The following is a 20,371-nucleotide window of genomic DNA, read 5'->3' as shown; positions in this document are numbered from 1 at the left end:
AGTCGAGAAAGAAACACATGTATTCTATCAACTGCAGGAACCTTTAGGAGATACACAACTTTGAGCCCCAGCGGCCTCATCTGGAGGTCCATCTTGCCTCCAACTTCAGCGAGGGGAGCTCTTCTGGAGGGAAATCAGGAGAAGGGAGCATAGGGGACTAGGAACGGATGGACAGGAAGCCAGAAATCTACAAGTGAGGATGTGAAATGGGAGATTTGGTATCTGAGGCCCATGGGTGCAGGCAGTTGTGTTCAGGCTGCCATTTCTCTGGAAACAAGTGTTTGAGTTCTTATGAAGTCATTAGTTGACCTGGTCACATTAAAAAATTTTGTTTTAGTTATAGTAAAATATGCACAATATAAAATTTACCATTTTCACCATTATTAAGTGGATGATCAGGGGCATCAAGTACATTCATACGGCTGCACTACTGTGCAAGACTGTCACACTTTTAAGTGTGCCCTTCACATTTCCTCTTAAGATATTAGAACATATTTTTTAGCCTTTCCCACATTTGCATGCGGTGCCACACTTCTGGGTGACAAGTTACAATCTTAAAACCTGGCATCAGTTTTTGTTAGACATCTGTTTTAAGTCACTGTATTTTCATTTCTAGGTAAAAGCATATGATTCTATAGCTGTTTTCCTTTAAATTCAAACAAATGCCAGTCCCACATTAACAAAGGTTTATCAAAAATCAAATTCAAGAACTATTCCTGTTTCCTGTAAAATACCAAAAAAGACAAAATAAAAAAATGCTCCTATATTTACTGCTTTAACAATTAAAATAGCTAAATTCGTATCCTAAAGGCATCTGTACTACATCGCCAAGGAAAACTTCTGCAAAGAATTATTTGGCTTTGAACGTTTCAGCCAAACCTTTTTAAAAATTAATAGAAAAACAGTGGTAATTTTGGACAGCTGTAGGTGATGTGTGTGTGTGTGTGCGCGTGCACGCGTGTGCGCACTTTAGAATGTTCTTTATTAAATAAAAGACCTCTTGGATCAACAATTAGAATTTATTTTTCATTGTCTCTTATGATCTCACTTCACAGGTAACATCAATTTGGTATCTTCCTCCCCCTGACTTGAATGAACTGAACCAAGAAGAAAGGGCAGGAAGGGAAAGAGCCACATCCCCCTCTTCTACTATGGAGGCGTGTGACCTTCTGCCTCCCTTCCTGTATGATGGATGACTCATGATAAATCAATGGGGAGGGAGAGGGGAATCCTTTTTTTTTTGAGCTACCACTGGCATATATAATGTTAGTTTCAACATGACTCGCTATTTATATATACTGCAAAATGATCAGCATGATAAAGTCTAGTTAACACCCATCACCCAGGGGGCTCTTTAGAAAGAACAAGGCTCCTTGGGCAGTGCCATCTTGGTTGGCCACAAGGCTCGAAGTTTGGTGGGTCGACCCCTCTTCCAAACCCTGATTCATCTGAGACACATTAGAATCTCCTGAGTTTTTTTTTTTTTTTTTTTTTCCTTTAAATACTGACACAGGATGTGAGGGTGAAATTCTAATTCAATTGGTCAAAGGAGGAGAAAGGTAAGAGTGGAAAGATGGACAGGTGTTGTGACCTAGAAAGCACCCCAAAGCCTGGACATCCTCCACCTCGGGCCTCGTGTAGTACCAATAACCTGCCCTTGTAAGGACCGTCATGGGAGGAGTTCTGTTTCCGGGCACATGCCAGGGGTGGGGGCCTGGACCACACCTGTCTGCTGCTACTGCTGGATGTGGAACAAGAGGAATGTGGAAGGAGGGATCTGCCGGTAAATCATTCACAACCAAACCACCCGACTGCTTGGATGACCCAGAAACACTACTGGGACGAGGAACCTGAAACCCCACAATGCGATCTTTAGGCTCACATGGGACCCTTTACTCTGAGGGAGAAGGATGCCCGGCTGATGGAGATGAACAGTCGGGGGGGTTGGGGGTGCGAATGCAGAACCACAAGAGCAGGAGAAAAAATTTAAGTATATTTCCTGTCCTACACAAGCAGTGTGAATCTTGTTATCCTAAGCGTCCTGACTGAAAATGTGATTTCAAAGCAGGACTGGGAAGTGGATCAAGTTTCACCACGGCAAAGCGGGGTGAGCCCTCCCAGCCCGTCTGCTGGACTGCGGGCTCTTGGAGAGAGTGTGTTTTGGCTTGGGGATTGTTTTTATTCTTCCTCAAGCCTAGGTTTCTGCATGGCCCCCCACACTTGGTAGCTGTGTGATTTGGTACAGAGGATAATCCCAGCTTTATCTGGAGGTAACTCGTGGGGCAGCAGCCTTATAAAAACGTAAAGTAAAAAGCTACCATAAAAAACTACTCATTATAGGACTGCTGGTCAACTCCTCCCTCCCTCCCTTGGCTGTAAGAACACCTGTTGGCTTAGAAATGTGTGGCTTTCTCACACTAGTGCACCTAAACCGCCACCCTCCCCAGGCTGGCATCCACCGACCCCATCACTCCACCCCTGAAACCTGCATATCGAATATTACTTCCTGCTGTCTATGACCACACTGCCTTGGCAGTTAACATCAAAAGCAAACACATGGGGAGAAGAGAAGGCGCTGGAGCTGGGGAGGAAGGGCAAGCATAGGTAACGTTGCATGGACTTTTTTTTTGCTAGCGCCCAGGTGCAAAAACTTAGTCACATGTATTTCAACTTCTCATCTAAGGGCTCATCTTTGCTTCTCCCCCAAGATGGAGAGCTGAGGGCAGCCCTCCTCTGCCTCTACTCTTCATCCTCCAGTTGCCGAAACACACACGTGGAAGCCAGACCTCGGGGATCCCAACCTGCCACCTGAAGGGGAGCCACACTGGAACGGCAGGTGGCATCTCACCTGCCTCAGCCTTGCGCACAGAGGCTGACTGAGGCAGGCAATCCGTTCAGTGCTGAGGGTTCCTCGTCAACAAGGGATACATTTGACTGAACTGAATAGGTTTCCACCATCTTTCCCCTGTCTCCTGACAGTTCAACAACTTGGGGGTAGCAATTGTCATGAATGTTTAACACAGCACCCGAAACAGGGCTGGAACCAAGGCCTGACGTCTCTTGCTTACATATCACAAGGCAGCAACTAGCTGTGTGACCCTGGGTTCGTCACTCGACCTCTCTGGATTACAATTTTTCTGTAAAAGAAGAGAGCTGGAATTTTCCTAAGATCCCCTCCAGTTCTACAATTTTATGGTCAAGTTGCAACCACTGTACTTCACTGAGCAAGGGCAAATTTCAGTTGAGTGGTGCCATGTTCCTACAGAAGTAACAACACTAAAAAACAAAAACAAAAACTCTCCTTTGGTTTATTACCAGCCTCTAAGTTTAATCTGCAAAATAAGTTGGTCAATTTTGTTTTGAATTTCACAGCCCCCCTAACTATCTTCCAAGGAACATAACGGCAGCCTCTTTGGAACAAAGGTTCCTTCAGCAGTGCCTACTGCATTTCAACAAAGCCAGAAGGAAAGCCCTGCCCAGGTATAATGGAGCCACAATTCTTAGTGGCCTCCCTGACTCCAGCCTAGCCTGTACCTTCTAACTAGTTGGAATTTACCGATATATCACATTATCATTTCTTTGCTTCAAAACGTTAAATAGCTTCATTCTACCTAAAGAAGTAAAAGCCCAAAATGCATTCTGTTAGCCTGGCATGCAATAACCACCCAAATTGAGCCTCACCTGGCTGGACCAGCTGTTTCTCTGCACTCCCCCAGCTTAAACTCAGAGGTGGAGTTTCCTCATCTGCGGAAGATATCTTTGGACACAAGACACCTCCTTCTCCAACTTGCCTCACCTGCCTCTCTCCCCTACCATCACCACCATCCTTTTCTAAGTCTTCTAAAACTCAAGTCCCACCTGGTTAAAAGTGAACTCTTCCTTGGCTGGGGCAGCAAGAGTTACTTTAATTTCGTCTTTGTATTTTCTTTATTTTTAAAAAGAATATTATACTTATAAATAAGGATAAAAGCTTGTGTTTTTTTTTGTTGTTGTTGTTGTTGTTTTTAACAAGAGTTCACCTTACAATACTTGGAACTAAAAGAGTTCTTCAATACTATGATACTATATAATTCCGTTTAGAGATGAGAAAGGCAACTCCAGAGATGCAGCTCAGTATCTTGAAGAGGTCACAGAGCAGGGGAGAAGCAAAGAAGTGATGAGAACCTATGTTTCCCAACTCCCAGAACTTACTGTACAAGGCAACCTGGTGCCCATCTTCTCTGCTACTTGATATTCATTTAAGAGCTTCTAGTGTTGGGTGTATCCTCTTTTCCACAATAAAGAGCTGTGTGCTGCATAGCAGAGGTGTTCAGTAAATGCAAGAGGGGAAAAGGGGAAGAGCTGGAGGACAGAAGATGCAGTCTCCCAGTTCCCCCTCCTTATGTCAAGATCCAACTTTGTGCCAAGTTGCTGGTGGTGGGATGTCCTGACTCATTTTCAATTTCCCCCATCCACTTTCAACAAATGTCCTGCTTTCCTTCAGACCTTCCACCCAGCCCGCCCCAGAGTAGAAACTCTTCCTTTGCATATGCAGCCTCTACGGATTAATCACACTTAAATCCTTACATCCAGGATGAAGGTCATAGCAAGGAATTCCAACTTTTTTTTTAATTTTTTATTATAGTTGATTAACAATGTTCTGTCAATTTTTGCTGTACAGCAAAGTGACCCAGTTACACATATACACATTCTTTTTTTCATATTCCATCATGTTCCATCACAAGTGATTAGACATAGTTCCCTGTGCTGTACAGCAGGACCTCATTGCTTATCCACTCCAAATGAAATAGTTTGCATCTACTAACCCCAAACTCCCAGTCCATCCCACTCTCTCCCCCTCCCTTTTGGCAACCACAAGTCTGTTCTCCATGTCCATGAGTTTGTTCCTTTTCTATAGATAGGTTCATCTGTGCCATATATTAGATTCCAGATATAAGTGATATTATACGGTATTTGTCTTTCTCTTTCTGATTTACTTCACTTAGTATGAGAATCTCTAGTTCCATCCATGTTGCTGCAAATGACATTATTTTCCAACTTTCTAAGAGCAAAGACTCAAAGGGAAAAAACTCAGGGACTAGCCCCCTCCCCAGGGATTACAGCTGTATTTTTTAATAACTGTGAGTTGAGAAAAATATGACAAACATCCACCATGAATTCAGCAGTATTTTATTGAGGTTGCATTTCATTAGTCTATACGCGTAACTCCTTACATTGAAAGAGAGTAACACACATATAGGGGTGATGTTATATACACACTGGCTTCACAGACAACACTTGGAGTGCTTCTGGGTCCCCAGGCACTTGCTGGGCAACTGCTGGGTGGTAGCATCAGTTCAAGACTTCAGTGGGGGGTATCTAAATGCCGGGGAGGGAGCTTAAGTCTCATCACCTTCTTCTGAAAGAAAAATATGACAGGCTAATGAAGGACAACCAGAGAAGGTCTATAGTCTGCTCCTTTCAGATTTCTCCTTCCATCTACCTTCTTGTTGGGAGTTTTTGCTCTCATAGGTGCTGGGATTTTTGCCACCTCTTTTTGGGGGGAACAAAGGGTCTGTCCCTTACTTCAAGTCCTCTGGTCTATTCTTGGCCTTCTCAGCAAGGCTGCCTCAGGTAGAAAACCATTTTCCGATTCATATTCCAGGCTCTTCTCCATCTCTCCCCAGGAATTATCTCTAAAGAGTAAGTGCTGACAAGTGATGGATAATTTGCATTTTAACCCTATTCAAATTTGGGTAAATGGTTTAATATGCATGCTAATATTCTATCATTATTCCAATTAAGGAAACTATTATGTTAAAGTGTTTAATCAGGAGAATTAGGGAGAACTCCAGACACCTAAAATTAACCTCTAATAGTCTTGACATTCATTTCATTTAAGTGCAATTTGCCAAGCTATAAGCAACTCCCTGCTTAAGACTTCTGCTTAGGCACGTGGGGATTCCTGATAAGACCTAAGAGCAATTCATATCCTAACTAGATTGCTGTCTGAAAGAATAAACTAAAAGGGCTACAATTTAAATACAATCAACTCCCCAAGCAGTCACATTCCAGAAGACTTAAACATCTCCTCTTGATTCCCAGGAACAACAATGCTATTCGCATCAGAAACAACACAACCACTTCCTCTTTCTCTGACCTTCTCCGTTTAATTACTTCCTGTGATTTCTTCTAGGGCTGAGTTTGCCTGCTTCCCACAGCGGCTGGCTTTCCATAGGAGACTGATTTGTCTAGAAGGTGCAGGATGCCAGCTGACTGACAATGTGCGGGGACTTCCTATTTCTTTGGTAGTCATGGATCTCTTGGACCACCTGGCATTCACCAAGAACTTTTCTGAAGCAGTAATTGAAGAAAAAAATTCCTCCAGGAGCTTCCCATCCAAAATCAAGCTATACCTCAAAGCTTAAAGTCCTGCCAAGGAAGTTCCCATTGTGGCTCAGAGGTAAAGAGCCTGCCTAGTATCCATGAGGACGCAGGTTCGATCCCTGGCCCTGATCAGAGATTTAAGGATCCAGCATTAACAAGCTGTGGTGTAGGTCTCAGACGCCGCTCGGATCCCGCATTTGCTGTGGCTGTGGTGTAGGCTGGCAGCTACAGCTCCAATTCGATCCCCAGCCTGGGAATTTCCATATGCAGCAGGTGCAGCCCTCCCATCCTTGGCAGGCCCTTGACAATATCTCTCCATGTAGAAATACCACCTTCTTGTCCAATGAGCTTCCTCAATAGCTTCCATATGCCAAGTATGTGAGGTCACCTTTGAAGATGAAAGCCTTTGAAGACGCAAACCCAGCAGCTAGGAGCTCACTACCATCACAACCACAGACGGGCTCTTGTTACTCCAAGTGGGGTCCCTGGATCTGCAGCACCAGCAGCATCTGGAAGTTTGTTGAAAAATGCAGAATCTCAGGAGCTCCCTTCATGACTCATTGGTTAATGAACCTGACTAGGATCTATGAGGATGCGGGTTCGATCCCTGGCCTTGCTCAGTGGGTCAAGGATCCGTGAGCTGTGGTGTCGCAGACATGGCTCGGATCCGGCGTGGCTGTGGCTGTGCCAGGCAGCTGTAGCTCCAATTCGACCCCTAGCCTGGAAACTTCCATATGCCAAGAGTGCAGCCCTAAGAAGCAAAAAAAAAAAAAAAACCAGACTCTCAGACCTTACTGAATCAGAATCCTCATTTGAGCATGTTTTGTTATAGCCATCCTGCTCACACACAATCCATCAGGGCAAGGTGGCTTCTCTTTCCAAAAGAGGTCTCTGGAGAACTGCTCTTTGTATCATGACAGAAAAGGCCTCCTTGGGGGGCAGTGGTTCCCAACTCCACAGAGCGGAACAGGAATACAGGAAGAAATGTTACCTCACAGTTCTAAGGCATTTCCAGGATTCCAAAAGAATTCTAATTTCTTTTGCTCAGTGGTCATGTAAATCAAGCTGCACACACAACCCAATTTCCTCATACGCAAAAAATGGAGGCTCTGTCAAATTATGACACACAGTGTTGTTCTACAGACGTGGGCTCTGAAGTCAAGGACCAGGGAAAAAGTGACAGATCTAGCCCTAAAAATAACTTGAAGAACTTGTTAGGCGATTCTGGGAAGGGCATGTAGATCCTCTAATACTTGGGAAGAGAATTCCCACTGCAAATCTGGGAATCCCAATGCTTGCAGCTCCAGGCAGCCCCCTGAAAAGGGAGAGGAAGGAAAGGGCAAAAACCCCTCTGGCAGCAGGTCTGTCCATCATCCAGACGATGCTGAGCTCACACCCTCAAGGCATATGGAAGTGCCCATACCCTAGAATGTAAGCTCCCCTGAGGGCAGAGGCCCCCTCTGAGTCCTATCTGGCAGGTAAAGTGTCTGGGACACTGGGTGTAAATAATTTATACATGGCTTTGCAACTGGGGTCCAAGGATATTCTGAAGTCAAATTCTTTAGGTACCACACTCTAAATGGACACCTGTACTCTTGTATCCTCTAGTATAAAAGATATCTAAGAATGGATGGGAAGGGCTTCAGCACTGGTCACGAGCAGCAGACTCCTAATCTGAAATCTGTTCACCCACAGATTGACGAGAAGGCAACCAGTAGACCTTTAGGGCCAGAGGTAACGTTGAGCCAGGGCCCACCATCCTGGCAGAGCAGGCCTGTTTTGGAATTTTGAGCCTGAGAAAAATCTCAGATTTAATTTAAACCTATTAAGCAAAGGAGAGAAATTTAATTACCATGTTAAGATTATATTCCCATATGATCCAGCAATCCCACTCCTGAGCACCTATCCAGAGAAAACTATGACTGGAAAAGATACATGTACTCCAATGGTCATTGCAGCACTATTTACAATAGCCAAGACGTGGAAACAACCTAAATGTCCATCGACAGCAGAATGGGTAAAGAAGATGTGGTACATATATGCAATGGACTATTACTCGGCCATAAAAACGAAAGAAATAATGGCATTTGCAGCAACATGGATGGACATAGAAATTATCATGCTAAGTGAAATTAGTCAAGACAGTGAGAGACAAACATCATATGCTATCACTTCTATGTGGGATCTAAAAAAAGGATACAATGAACTTCTTTGCAGAACAGAAACTGACTCAGACTTTGAAAAACTTATGGTTACCAAAGGAGAGGCACGGGGAATGGGCTGGGGATTGGGATGGAAATGTTGTAAAATTAGGTTGTGATGATATTTGTACAATTATAAATATAATAAAATTCACTGAGTTTAAAAAAAGACTATATTCACACTTATGCAGCTTTAAAAGTTCTGTAAAAATTAACGAAATTATTGGGATGTTGATGATTAACATCTGGTCCAACATCCACTTTGCTCCTTGGCTGGAAATATAAAATGCAAACACCAGAGTTTCCGTTGTGGAGCAGCAGAAAATAATCCGACTAGTAAGCATGAAGTTGCGGGTTCCATCCCTGGCCTCACTCAGTGGGTTAAGGATCCAGCACTGCTGTGAGCTGTGGTGTAAGTCGCAGATGCAGCTCGGATCCCACATTGCTGTGGCTGTAGTATAGGGTGGCAGCTAAAGCTCTGATTCACCCCCTAGCCTGAGAACCTCCATGTGCCATGGAGGCCCTAAAAAACAGCAAAAAAATAAAATAAAATAAAATAAAATAAAATGCAAACACCAACATGGCATGCAAGAAGACAAAAGAAGCCATAAGCCAGCTTACTTCTAAGAGAACTCTCGCCTCACCCATTCCCGCCAAGCCTACTGACTCTTGTTTTAGAAACAGTATGAATGCCCTCGGTAACATGATTTCTAGGCCACAGACAGGGTTGCAGGAGAGTGAAGGATGCTACTATAGGTAAGTATACTGTCAGTAAGAGTCAGCAGAGGGAGGAGGCAGAGTGAGCCTGTTTCTTCCACTGCCATCATGGCATCCTGCATCTCTCAGTAGTTCTGGAAAAAACCTCACAGTCTCTTTGGATATAGGTACAACATGAATAATCATTTAATTTTTCTGGCCACATTCTCGGCATATGGAAGTTCCTGGGCCAGGGATTAAACCCACACCACAGTAATGAACCAAGCCACTACAGTGACAACACTGGATCTTTAACCCACTAGGCCACCAGGGAACGCCAATCATTTAATTTTTTTTTTATATAAGGTAAAACTTTTTCAATTAATGAACATTTACATTAGCCAATCAATAAATGTTTACAGAAAGCCTACTCTGGGCTTAACACTGCAGTCTACGAGTACACAGGTCAATAAACTAGTATTCCCACACATGGAAGGGCAGATGGGCCAAGCTCCTGGGTGCATTCTCAGTTAGGGTGGGATGCAAATACAAAATAAACAGTGCTTATCTGAAAAATCAATACCAGAGGCCAGAGCCAAAGCAAGGCAATGGGAAAAAGAAATAGGAATATACAATGAAAATGAAAGACAGGGAATTCCTTTTGTGGCTCATTGGGTTAAGAACCCAACTAGTATCCACGAGGATGTGGGTTTGATCCCTGGCCTTGCTCAGTGGGTTAAGGATCCAGCGTTGCCACAAGTTGCATTATAGGTCATAAGAGGCAGCTCTGGTTAGACCCATAGTCTGGGAATTCCATATGCTGCAGGTGCAGCCCTAAAAAGCAAAAAAAAAAAAATTAAAAAAAGAAAAAGATGTCATTATTAGATGAACTAGGAGAGACAACTGAAAAAACTTAGCCTGATAAGTGTTTTAAGCATTTACGAAGGGACCACAGGGAATATATCTAAGCATAGAAACAATGAGATTAGAAAAAAATCGTTATTTCAGTACAAAGAGGAGCCAAAGCCAGACATTTTGGAAGCTGCCCTTGTTTTAATCTCTTCAGCCGTTAAGCATCAAGTGCCAGAGTGAAGTCAAAATCCATTTCTCCCCTCTAGGCTCTTAGTGCAAGTCAACATAGAGATTCTGTTTTTAAAGACATCTTCAACTACCCTTTGAAAGCAGCAAAAACAGCATGAGCAGCATTTGTTATCATGTGTACAATACGTCTCCCTTGTGAACATACTGTTGACAAAGATTATCTGAGAAACGAGTAGTTATAAAACAGTTGTTCCTTAGTTTTAACCAACTCCTATATCAGTTGACATCAAGATTTTACTAAGATCCTGGCCTGACTTCCTTTCTGCAACAGGGAACATGTCAGGCTGTGGTGGCAATCCTTCATGCCCACCAGAGCAAGCACACAGAAGACCCATTTGCTACCCAGAGCACGGTGTGCACCCAAGAAAAATATTCCTTCTACTCCAGCGATTAAAAGACCTAAGAAATGCCTCTAAAAATCACCCATGTTCTAGTCTTAAATACTGATTAAAAAGAAAGATTTACAAGAACAGTTAATGAGCCTATCAATATGACTGGGTCTTTAAGAGAAAAAAAAAAAAATCAGCCCAATTTACTTAAGAGAAAACAGGCCAAAACAAACAACTGAACACAAAAATTTCCTGCTCTGCTTCTATTATCATCTTGCTCAGTTTTTAAGGATTTTGTGTTAGATTTTGCATTTGTGTTCAGCACCATTATATAGGAACTCTGCCAACAGGGAGGTCATCAGCACAGCTGTCTCCAACTCCAAGTATTAAGACTCCATCAGAACCCTGTAGCCACTGCAAATTGTTAATATTGTGATTTCTGCAGAGACTTTTCTGCAGAGGCAGAAACACAGGCCCTGGTTTGTTGCATTTAGGATCTTCCACTTCCCAGTTCCCACAAAAGTGGCTGGAATCAAAATGGTTTGGGGTTTTTTGTTGGTTTTTTTTTTTTTTTTGGCTACACCCGAGGCACGTGGAAGTTCCCCCGCTAGGGATCAAACAGGCTCTACAGCAGTGACCCGAGCTGCAGCAGTGACAGTGACCGGAGCTGCTGCAGTGACAATGCCGGATCCTTAACCTGCTGCACCACAAGGGAACTCCTCAAAGTGGTTTTCAGTTGTCAGTCACCGATCACCACCAGTTAAATTCTACACCCAATTTCCACAAGATACGTCATGGGCTTCAGGTAAACATGGGAGTTTCTCAGAAGGAGGCTTATACACACCCTAAGTTAACTTAATACAACATTTGTAATTACTGCATAAGTCAGCAGGGACAAAATAGCACTGTAAAATAAGCAAATCCATTTCTTAATTTAATAGATCTTTATTAAAAGCAACCACAATGTGCCCAATAGTATGAGCCAACAACTAGAAAACTTGGCAGTTGAGAGGTAACTCTGAATCCCAAAAACTCTTGTTCTGGGACAGAGTCTAGCTGGGTATAAGCCCAACTCTAAACGGTGGTAAACTGCTGTGCAGTGTAGGGGCAAATGCTATAAAGAGTCCACAATTTTGACTTAGAGAAGTGGGGGTGGGGAATGTCTAGGAGGACTTCATAAAAGGAATGACCCAGAGCTGGTTGGGAGGAATGAGCAGAATTTCACTTGTTGGAGAAGGAAAAGGAGAAAGAAGAGGATACTGGAACAAACAGCACGAGCAAACAGACTGTCAAGGCAGAATAGTTTTGGTATTCATACTGACCCACTTTTTATACATTTTATTAGTTAAAGGAACTGGAAAGCAGAAGGGATCAACTATAGCTAGGAAGGAGGTAGCATCTGTTCAGACCCCTATGTAAAGAAACTCAGGAGATGGAGGTTAGCCCAGGTCCACCACCTAACAAGTACAGCCTTGCAGTGCTTAACGTTATTACAATGACGATATTTTTATATAATCACAATCCCCTATCTTATAAACTTGTTAAGTTCTTTCCAAGTTTTTTGTTTTGTTTTGCTTTCAGGATTGTCTGAGGAAAAGACCAAAATTCCAATTTTGCATAGTCAAGTCCATGCTTTTAACATATAAGGATTCTACTCAGGTACAGTAGAAAAACACACCTTCCCCTTTTTAAAGCTAACACAAAGAGAATGGATCAATACCTGTTGCATTGGGTCTAATTTCCACAACTGTATTTCCATGAATGTAACAGTCCAGTAATAACCAATTCTGAATTTCCACTCCTCCCATTATCTTAGGGTGTATCACAGAATGCTCAAGCCCAAGTTTATTTAAATTCACTTTAATTCAATATGTGCCTCATAGCATTTTAAGGGAAGATAAGGGAAGTGAAAAAAAAATTATGGCAATGACAGACTGTCACCAATTCAAGAGAAATAGGGACAGCATGACTACCTGTTGAGAACTCTGAAGTCAGAATGACTAAGCCTGGCCACTCTCTCTCCTTCTGAGACTGTATGTACCTCATGCTGCTTATAAACATAGTCCTTCCTGAGCCAGGCTGCTGGGGTTACTTAACCTCTCTGGGCCTTGGTTTCCATCTATAGATGAAGGTAACAGATCTGCTGTACAGAGTTACTGGGAAGACTAAATGAGTAAAATGCTATAAAAATATTTGCTGTCTTCTATAAGTAACTATTTAAGCTTCCTCATCAATTAAATGGGATAACACCTCCTCCACATGGTTATCTGAAAGTGAGCCCGTTAAGAGGCTAATGAAAAGATGCTCAATGTCACTAATCATTAAAGAAATGAAAACCAAAACTGCAATGAGGCACCATTTCAAACCAGTCAGAATGGCCATGATTAAAAGGTTTACAAATAACAAATGCTGGAGAGGGTGTGGAGAAAAGGGGACCCTCTCACACTGCTGGTGGGAATCTAAATTGATACAGCCACTACAGAAAACAGTATGGAGGTTCCTCAAAAACTAAAGGTAGAATAACCATATGACCAGCAATCCCACTTCTGGGCAGATATTCAGATAAAACTATAATTCAAAAAGATACATGTACCCCATTGTTCACTGCAGCACTATTTACAAGTGCTGCAAATACTTACACTATTATAGCCAAGGCATAGAAGCAACATAAATGTCCAGTAACAGGTGAATGCATAACGATGTGGTGGACACACACACACACTAGAATATTACTCAGCCATAAAAAAACAATGAAATAACGTCATCTGAGGCAACATGGATAGACCTAGAGATTCACTCATACCGAGTGAAGTTAAGTCAGAAAGAGATAGACAAATACCGTATGATATCACATACATGTGGAATCTAAAATATGACACAAAGGAACTTATCTATGAAACAAAAATGGACTCACAGACAGAACAGACTTGTGATTGCCATGGGGGAGAGGGGATGGGGGAGGGATGGACTGGGATTAACAGGTGCAAACTTTATATACAGAATGGATAAAGAAGATCCCACTGTATAGCACAGGTAACTATATTCAATATTCAGGTTTATCCTGTGATAAACCATATGAAAATGAATATACATATATGAACGATTTTGCTTACAGCAGAAATTAACAGCACTATAAATCAATATACATCAATAAAAAAAAAGAAAAAAAGGTGTTCCCATTGTGGCTCAGTGGTAATGAACTCAACTAGTATCCATGAGGACATGGGTTCCATCCCTGGCCTTGCTCAGTGGGCTAAAGTTCCCACATTGCCATCAGCTGTGTATGTCGCAGAAGCAGCTCTGATACCAGGTTGCTGTGGCTGCAGCCTAGGCCGGCAGCTGCAGCTCCCATTCCACCCCTAGCCTGGGAACCTTCATATGCTGCGGGTGCTGCCCTAAAAAGACACACACACACACACACACACACACGAAAAAAAAAAAAAAAGAAAGTGAGCTTGTAAAAACCTATTTCAGTGACCAGTAAAAAGCCAACACCAAACACCTCTGTTATTCATGTTGCCCGGCCATAAGCTTTACATAGGCTAGTTCATTTACTTCATAGTAACTCCACAAAATCAGTAATATTTATTCCCATTTTATTCACTCAGATGAAACCAAGGTGAGATATATAAGCAACTTCTCTTAGATCAGAAAGTAAACAAATGGCTAAGGCTTAAACCTTAAAAACAGGTTAAGATGCATTAAAGCAGGTTCTTTGACCCTTGGCTGGAATAACCAGTTAGAAAGACATTTTTCAATCAATTGAGACTGAGAGTTAAATTCATCAGGAAATTATTCTTTTTTTCCCCCCCTGCTTTTTAGGGCCACACCCACAGCATATGGAGGTTCCCAGGCTAGGGGCTGAATCAGAGCTACAGCTGCCTGCCTACACCACAGCCACAACAACACGGGATCCAAGCCTCATCTGTGGCCTACACCACAGCTCCCAGAAACACCAGATCCTTAACCCACTGAGCAAGGCCAGGGATTGAACCTGCAACCCCAGGGTTACCAGTCAGATTCTTTCAGCTGCGCCATACCAGTAACTCCCAGGGGAATTATTCTTCATTTTGTGAGGTGTAATCACGGTGTTGTGATTTCAGGGAAGAAGATGCACATCTTTTTGGAAAGTGAGCTCAAGTAATTGGATATAAGAATTCAAATTACAAATTTCTTTGAAACGGTTCAGTAAAAATATTTAAGCCCTTTTAAAAAAGTGAAACCTTTCAACATTAGGGCAAATACAACGGAGGATGGAGTTACAAACCCACTCTCAGCAAGCTGCGTGTTGCAGAGAAGAGTTTGTGAACAAAATTAAAAGCTGAACAGTAGCCTGGGGTCTCCGGAGTTACAGCTTGCCTGACAAAGGTTTCTTCCCTTTGCAAATTTCCAAACTATTCGAAGCCATGGTCAAATGCTTTAAAGATAAATGCATATGATTTTCAAATAAATTTTTACTCCCTATGTACAAAAGACCACTTTCAATAGTTTATTGATGCTCTTTCATTTTTGAATTATAAAATAAATCTGTAAAATTATAAATTTAACATGCCTTTCTATCTGGAGTGGAATCAAAAAAGGGTCAGAGGAGTTCCTGTGGTGATGCAGGAGAAACAAATCCCATGAGGTTGCGGGTTCAATCCCTGGCCTCCATCAGCAGGTTAAGGATCCTGGTGTTGCCCTGAGTTTCAGTGTAGGTGGAAGACGTGTCTCGGATCCTGAATTGCTGTGGCTGTGGTGTAGATGGGCAGCTGTAGCTCCAATTCGACCCCTAGCCTGGGAACCTCCATATGCTGAGGGTTTGGGCCTAAAAAGACAAAAAAAAAAAAAAAAAAAAAAAAAAAGGATCAGGGTGTTTTCTATCTGGAAACTACTGTTTAGGACCACCAGCTAAAAGAGCAGGAAAGTTTTCCTGAATTTATGAGCATTCATTTATTAAAGAGGAGTTTTAAACTGACATGGAAAGAATATTAGAAGACAACACTTATTTTTTTAAGCATGATTTTACCAGTTACAAGATTCTGAGTTACTATACTCTGATGCTAAATGTATTGTTTAAATACTGGATTGTTTAATTATAACCTCAAATATATATGGACTATCAAGAAAAATCTATTTTAGGAGTTCCCATTGTGGCACAGGGGGTTAAGGATCTGACTGCAGTGGCTCAGTTAGCAGCTGTGGCTTGGATTCAATCCCTGGCCTGGGAATGTCCATATGCCACAGGTGCAGCCAAAAAGAAAGAAAATTTATTTTACCTAAGGCACAAATATATTTCCCTTAAGTCTCCAGTTTGATGTCACCTCCTTAGAAGTAACACACCTTGCCTACTTCCAAAAGGTAGCTGAAGGACCTCAAACAAATCCATTAGAAAAGAAAACAGGGGATCAAAATGCATATAGAGGGGGGGGAAATAAATCCAGCAAAAACCTAAGCTAATATGGCTACCATAATCAAGCAAAAATTTTTGCCCTGAGCCCCCACACAGTGATAGCAAAAAAAAATTTTTTAATTAAAAAAAATTAAAAAAAAAAAACAATACAAAAGCAATCACTGCAAGCTTTTTAAGTCAGAGTGAAACCTTCCTGGCACCAGCATTTAAAAGGAATTTTTCAGATGGGTCATTACATAAGAACGGTGAACAATATAATGTACAGTGTCTACAAATGGCAGTGTATAAGCCATGCAGCCTGTATTCTTACCAGGCATTTCTTGTGTCATGACAAGGTCATTACATTAACTGTAATCTCAAGAAGGCTAGTTCTGCAGTGGGCTAAGGCACCGCAGCTTTCTGATTTTCTAACTGAAACCAGAACCTGCCCTCAAATATTCACTGTTTCAACTGGACTTCTGACAGCAGTGGGGGCAGCCAGTTCCATACTGAATGGCTCTGAAAGCTCAGAAGAGAGAGATTTCTTTCTTGTTGGTGATCCCATCTGAAATCCTTTTGCTTTGGATACCAGATGGAATCCAATGCTGACAGGCCAGGATCCGCAAGGGATGGAGCCAAGGAACCCAATCTAGGGTGGCAAACCTATCTCCAACAAGCCTAGAGCATGGCAACCATCCCTCCTTGCTACTACTGCTATTGGCATGTGCAGAGACAAAGACCTGTTGATTAGGCAAGTCTGAAAGATTACAAGGCCTGGCAGCATATTCCTCCCAACCCATATATTTCAGCCCTAGAAGGGCAACATTTTTCATTTTCCCTTTTCAAGATACAGTCTATAAGTGCAAAGCAAAAGGTGTAACAGAAAGGCCAGCAGGTGTTGGGACAGCCCTGACAAGCACACCAGGTGGGATTCTCTCTCCAGCTGCATATGGGAAGGGTGTCACTACTTATTGGACCAGGGGTTAGTTACTCCAATCAAAGCTCCCTGGGGACCCACAGAAAGGAACTTTCCTTCTCCAAACACCAACCCTCCTAATACCCCCTCTCTCCCAGCCTGACAACAGCGGATGCCAAAGGATAAAGGGGCCTTAAAAAAAAAAAGTGAGTAAATTCTTAGAGCACAGCATTCTGTCACCTGCTGCAATAGACGCCCTCTCTGCAGGCCAGCCCTGAGTCACTTCCCCTCTCCGCACCGAGTCTCAATGCTCGAGGGGGCAAAAGACCTGCAGCCTCGGGCGCTGGCTACCCACAGCCCCCACGCCCCCGCAGACGCGTGCTGGGCCTCGCTTCAGACAAGTCCCCACGGCTGCCGACCGGTTCCCTGCGCCCAAGCCAAAGAAACCCAGCCGGCGCCGCCACTACCTTGGCTAATGGCAGCTCTGAATGAAAGGAGCCGAGGCAAGCTCCGGATTTATGAATGTGCAGGGGAGGAGGGGAGGGATATCATGTGACAATAAAGGAGAGCGTCTTATTCACAAAAAAAAAAAAAAAAAAAAAAAAAAAAAGTGGCTGGTGGCGGGCACTGCCACTGAGCAGCGGCGGCCGTGGCGGTGTGGTGACCGCTCGGACCCGGATCGGATGACCTCAGGCAAGGGCCCGGCGTCCCTCCCTCCGTTGTACCCGCGATCGGAAACGCCTCGGGCGCGGATGGAAGAAAGCCAAACCCGACTCCGTGACTGGAGGGCGGGAGGGAGGTGCACCTTGGCAGGGCGCTGGAGAAAGACACCGGTCCCGCGGTGGGCGGTGAATCCGCCCGGGAGCCCCCACTACGAAGCGCCCAGAGCATTGTTCCCCTCGGGCCCGCGGGCCGGGCACGCACGCTTGTGCACGCGCACACACACATATATACACACACATACACACGCCCGCCCGCTGCCCCGCACGCTCCCGCCGCACACCCTCGGATCCTCCCCCAGGAGCAGCAGAGACCCCGCGGGGGGCGCCAGTCCCGGGCCCGGCAGCGCGTGCAAATTCACTCACAAGCGCTGCGAGACCCCTGGGCAGCTCCTGCACGCCGGCCCTCGCGGGGACACAGGCGCACGCAGACCCCCGCGCAGCCCGCGCCCAGTCCTCTCTCCGCTCCGCCGTGTTTTTTTATGAATGAAAATGTGGTATGCAAATGAGAGCGATTCAAGAAAACGAAATGGCGGAGCCTGGGCCCCAGAGGGCTCCCAAAAGGAGCGTCGGGCGAGCAGCGGGGCGGGAGAGTCACAAAGTCACTGTGTTAAAACCCACCGACGCCGGGGAGCCGGAGCGGGGGTGTCAGGTCTTCCGCTCCCGCCGCCGAGGATCTCGGGGGGAGGGGTGTTTGTGAGTCCCCGGAGAGGGAGCGGGGACAGCCCCGAGGTCACCCGCGCGCCCTTGGCCCCCGCAGCGGCCACCAGCCCGCCGACTCAAGGCGCGCCCCCAACGGCCCGCAGCAGCTTTTGCCCCCTCCTCACTTCAACAACAAGGGGTCAAATCTCGCATCCTAAACCCACAGACCAGCTATTCGCTGCACCCCACGCCAAGTTCACCCAACCAGCGTCCCCGCCCGCGTCCTCAGCCCCGGACTCCACGCTGCCCCCGCGGGACACCCTCGTTCCACCCCGCGGCCAAACTTACTCGTCCGGGTGTGTTTCTTCGGTCATTTTCCTGTTCACCTAGACGCCTGTCCCGCGGCGAGCAGCTTTGCTCCCTTCATCTTCCTGTCCGCTCACCCCCCTTCTTCACATCTCCGGAGATCGCCTGATTTGGTGGGGGCGGGGGGGGTGCTAAAGATGAAGGGGGCGCCGCAGAAGGCAGAAGGGGAAGCTGGGTGACCGGAGCGCGGGGTGAGGTCTGGAGGAAGGGGTGCACAGGCAAGCTTGGGTCGGGGGGAGCGAGCGCCGCAGCGCCGAGGGTCGAGGCGGGCGGGGGCTCGGGGTTCGGAAGCGGGCAGAGGGGAATGATTTGGGCAGGGGACGGCGGTGGGGGAGAGGAGGAGAAAAACAAGCTCTCCGTGGAGCGGCGGGGACTGCGGAGAGCGGGAGAGGGCCAGCAGCCGGTGGGGGCTCAGCCTTGGGTCGCCCCCGGGGGGCTGGGCCAATCACGGTTCCGGGGAGCGGTCGGAGGCCGGGGGAGGTGCGCCTGGGAGGCGGTGCAGGGCGCCCCGTCCGAGCCCCATCTCTCGACTCCACCGATTTACTCCATATTGGATTCTCACCGCCGCCAACAGGAGGAGGAAGTAGGGCGGAAGCGATGACGTCTTCCCAGCCGCCAGAGGTGGTGGAGTGCAAAAAGCTTCCTACTTGCGACCGAAAAAAAAAAAAAAAAAAAAAAAAAAAAAAAAGGAGAAAAAAAAAAACTTTGTCTCGCCTATTGAGCATGCTCGGCTTCCTTTCCCCCTCCCTCCTGGCTTCCACTCCCGGAGGAGCCCGGGAGCGGAGTTGTTTGCGCCGCGTCTGACTCCGGATCCTCCTTAGTTAGGCTCCGGGTTTTAAAATGCCCGAGAGGAGGGAGGAGGCGGCAGCCGGGGACTCGCACACATCTGGCTCCCGTTTGGCTCCCTCCCTCCTTCCAAACGCCTGGATTAAAATTCAGAGGGTGAGGAGAGGAGGGGGGTAGACGTAGAGCTCTGGAGGGGACTGGTGGGGTGCTCCGGCTCAGAAGACCAATTACCCGCCACCGTGGGGCCGGAGGGTGGAGGCGGTACAGGTGCCTCTGCCAAGATTCTGTATGGCAGAGGCTTTTCAGTTACACATGAAATCTTGTGATTTTTTTTTCTTGGTAGGGGAACGGGCATTCTAAAGGAAACATTATTTTGTGCATTTTATAAAAAAAGGTAAATCCAACAAGCCCAGAAACTTGCATTCCAGTAGAAATGATGGATTTTCCCAGGTTAAAACGTAAACCCAGGAGTTCCCTTGTGGCTCAGCGGGTTAAGGATCCTGCATTGCTACTGTAGCTGCTCAGGTCACTGCTGTGATGCGGGATGGATCCCTGGTCCACGAATTTCCATATGCCCCGAGCACGATAAAAAAAAAAAAGGTAAACCCAGGAGTTCCCATCGTGGCCCAGCGGAAACGAATCCGACTAGGAACCATGAGGTTGTGGTTCGATCCCTGGCCTTGCTCTAGTGGGTTAAGGATCAGGCGTTGCCGTGAGCTGTGGTGTAGGTCGCAGACGCGGCTCTGATCCCGCGTTGCTGTGGCTCTGGCTTAGGCCGCGGCAGCAGCTCTGATTAGATCCCTAGCTTGGGAACCTCCATATGCCGCTGGTGCGGCCCTAAAAAAAGACAAAAAAGGAAAAAAAAAAAAAGTAAATCC

At 45.4% G+C, this 20,371-nt stretch overlaps 1 protein-coding gene across 2 annotated transcripts in view; it reads right to left on the bottom strand.

The window, feature by feature from the left end:
• The window catches only part of SPRED2 (sprouty related EVH1 domain containing 2), a 122,007-nt gene extending 102,638 nt beyond the window's left edge, over positions 1–19,369 (bottom strand). The window contains exon 1 of one of the 2 annotated variants that reach the window (XM_021087442.1): positions 18,690–19,369. In XM_021087442.1, coding sequence (XP_020943101.1) covers positions 18,690–18,715 — 26 coding nt within the window. In that variant the 5' untranslated portion in view covers positions 18,716–19,369. The remainder of the gene's footprint in view (positions 1–18,689) is intronic. The other variant, XM_021087443.1, reaches the window with a different exon arrangement.

The sequence above is a fragment of the Sus scrofa genome, chromosome 3 (assembly GCF_000003025.6).
Source record: "Sus scrofa isolate TJ Tabasco breed Duroc chromosome 3, Sscrofa11.1, whole genome shotgun sequence".
NCBI lineage: Eukaryota > Metazoa > Chordata > Mammalia > Artiodactyla > Suidae > Sus > Sus scrofa.
The sequence above is the reverse complement of the archived record's forward strand: the minus strand, read 5'-3'. Positions and strand labels throughout refer to the sequence as shown.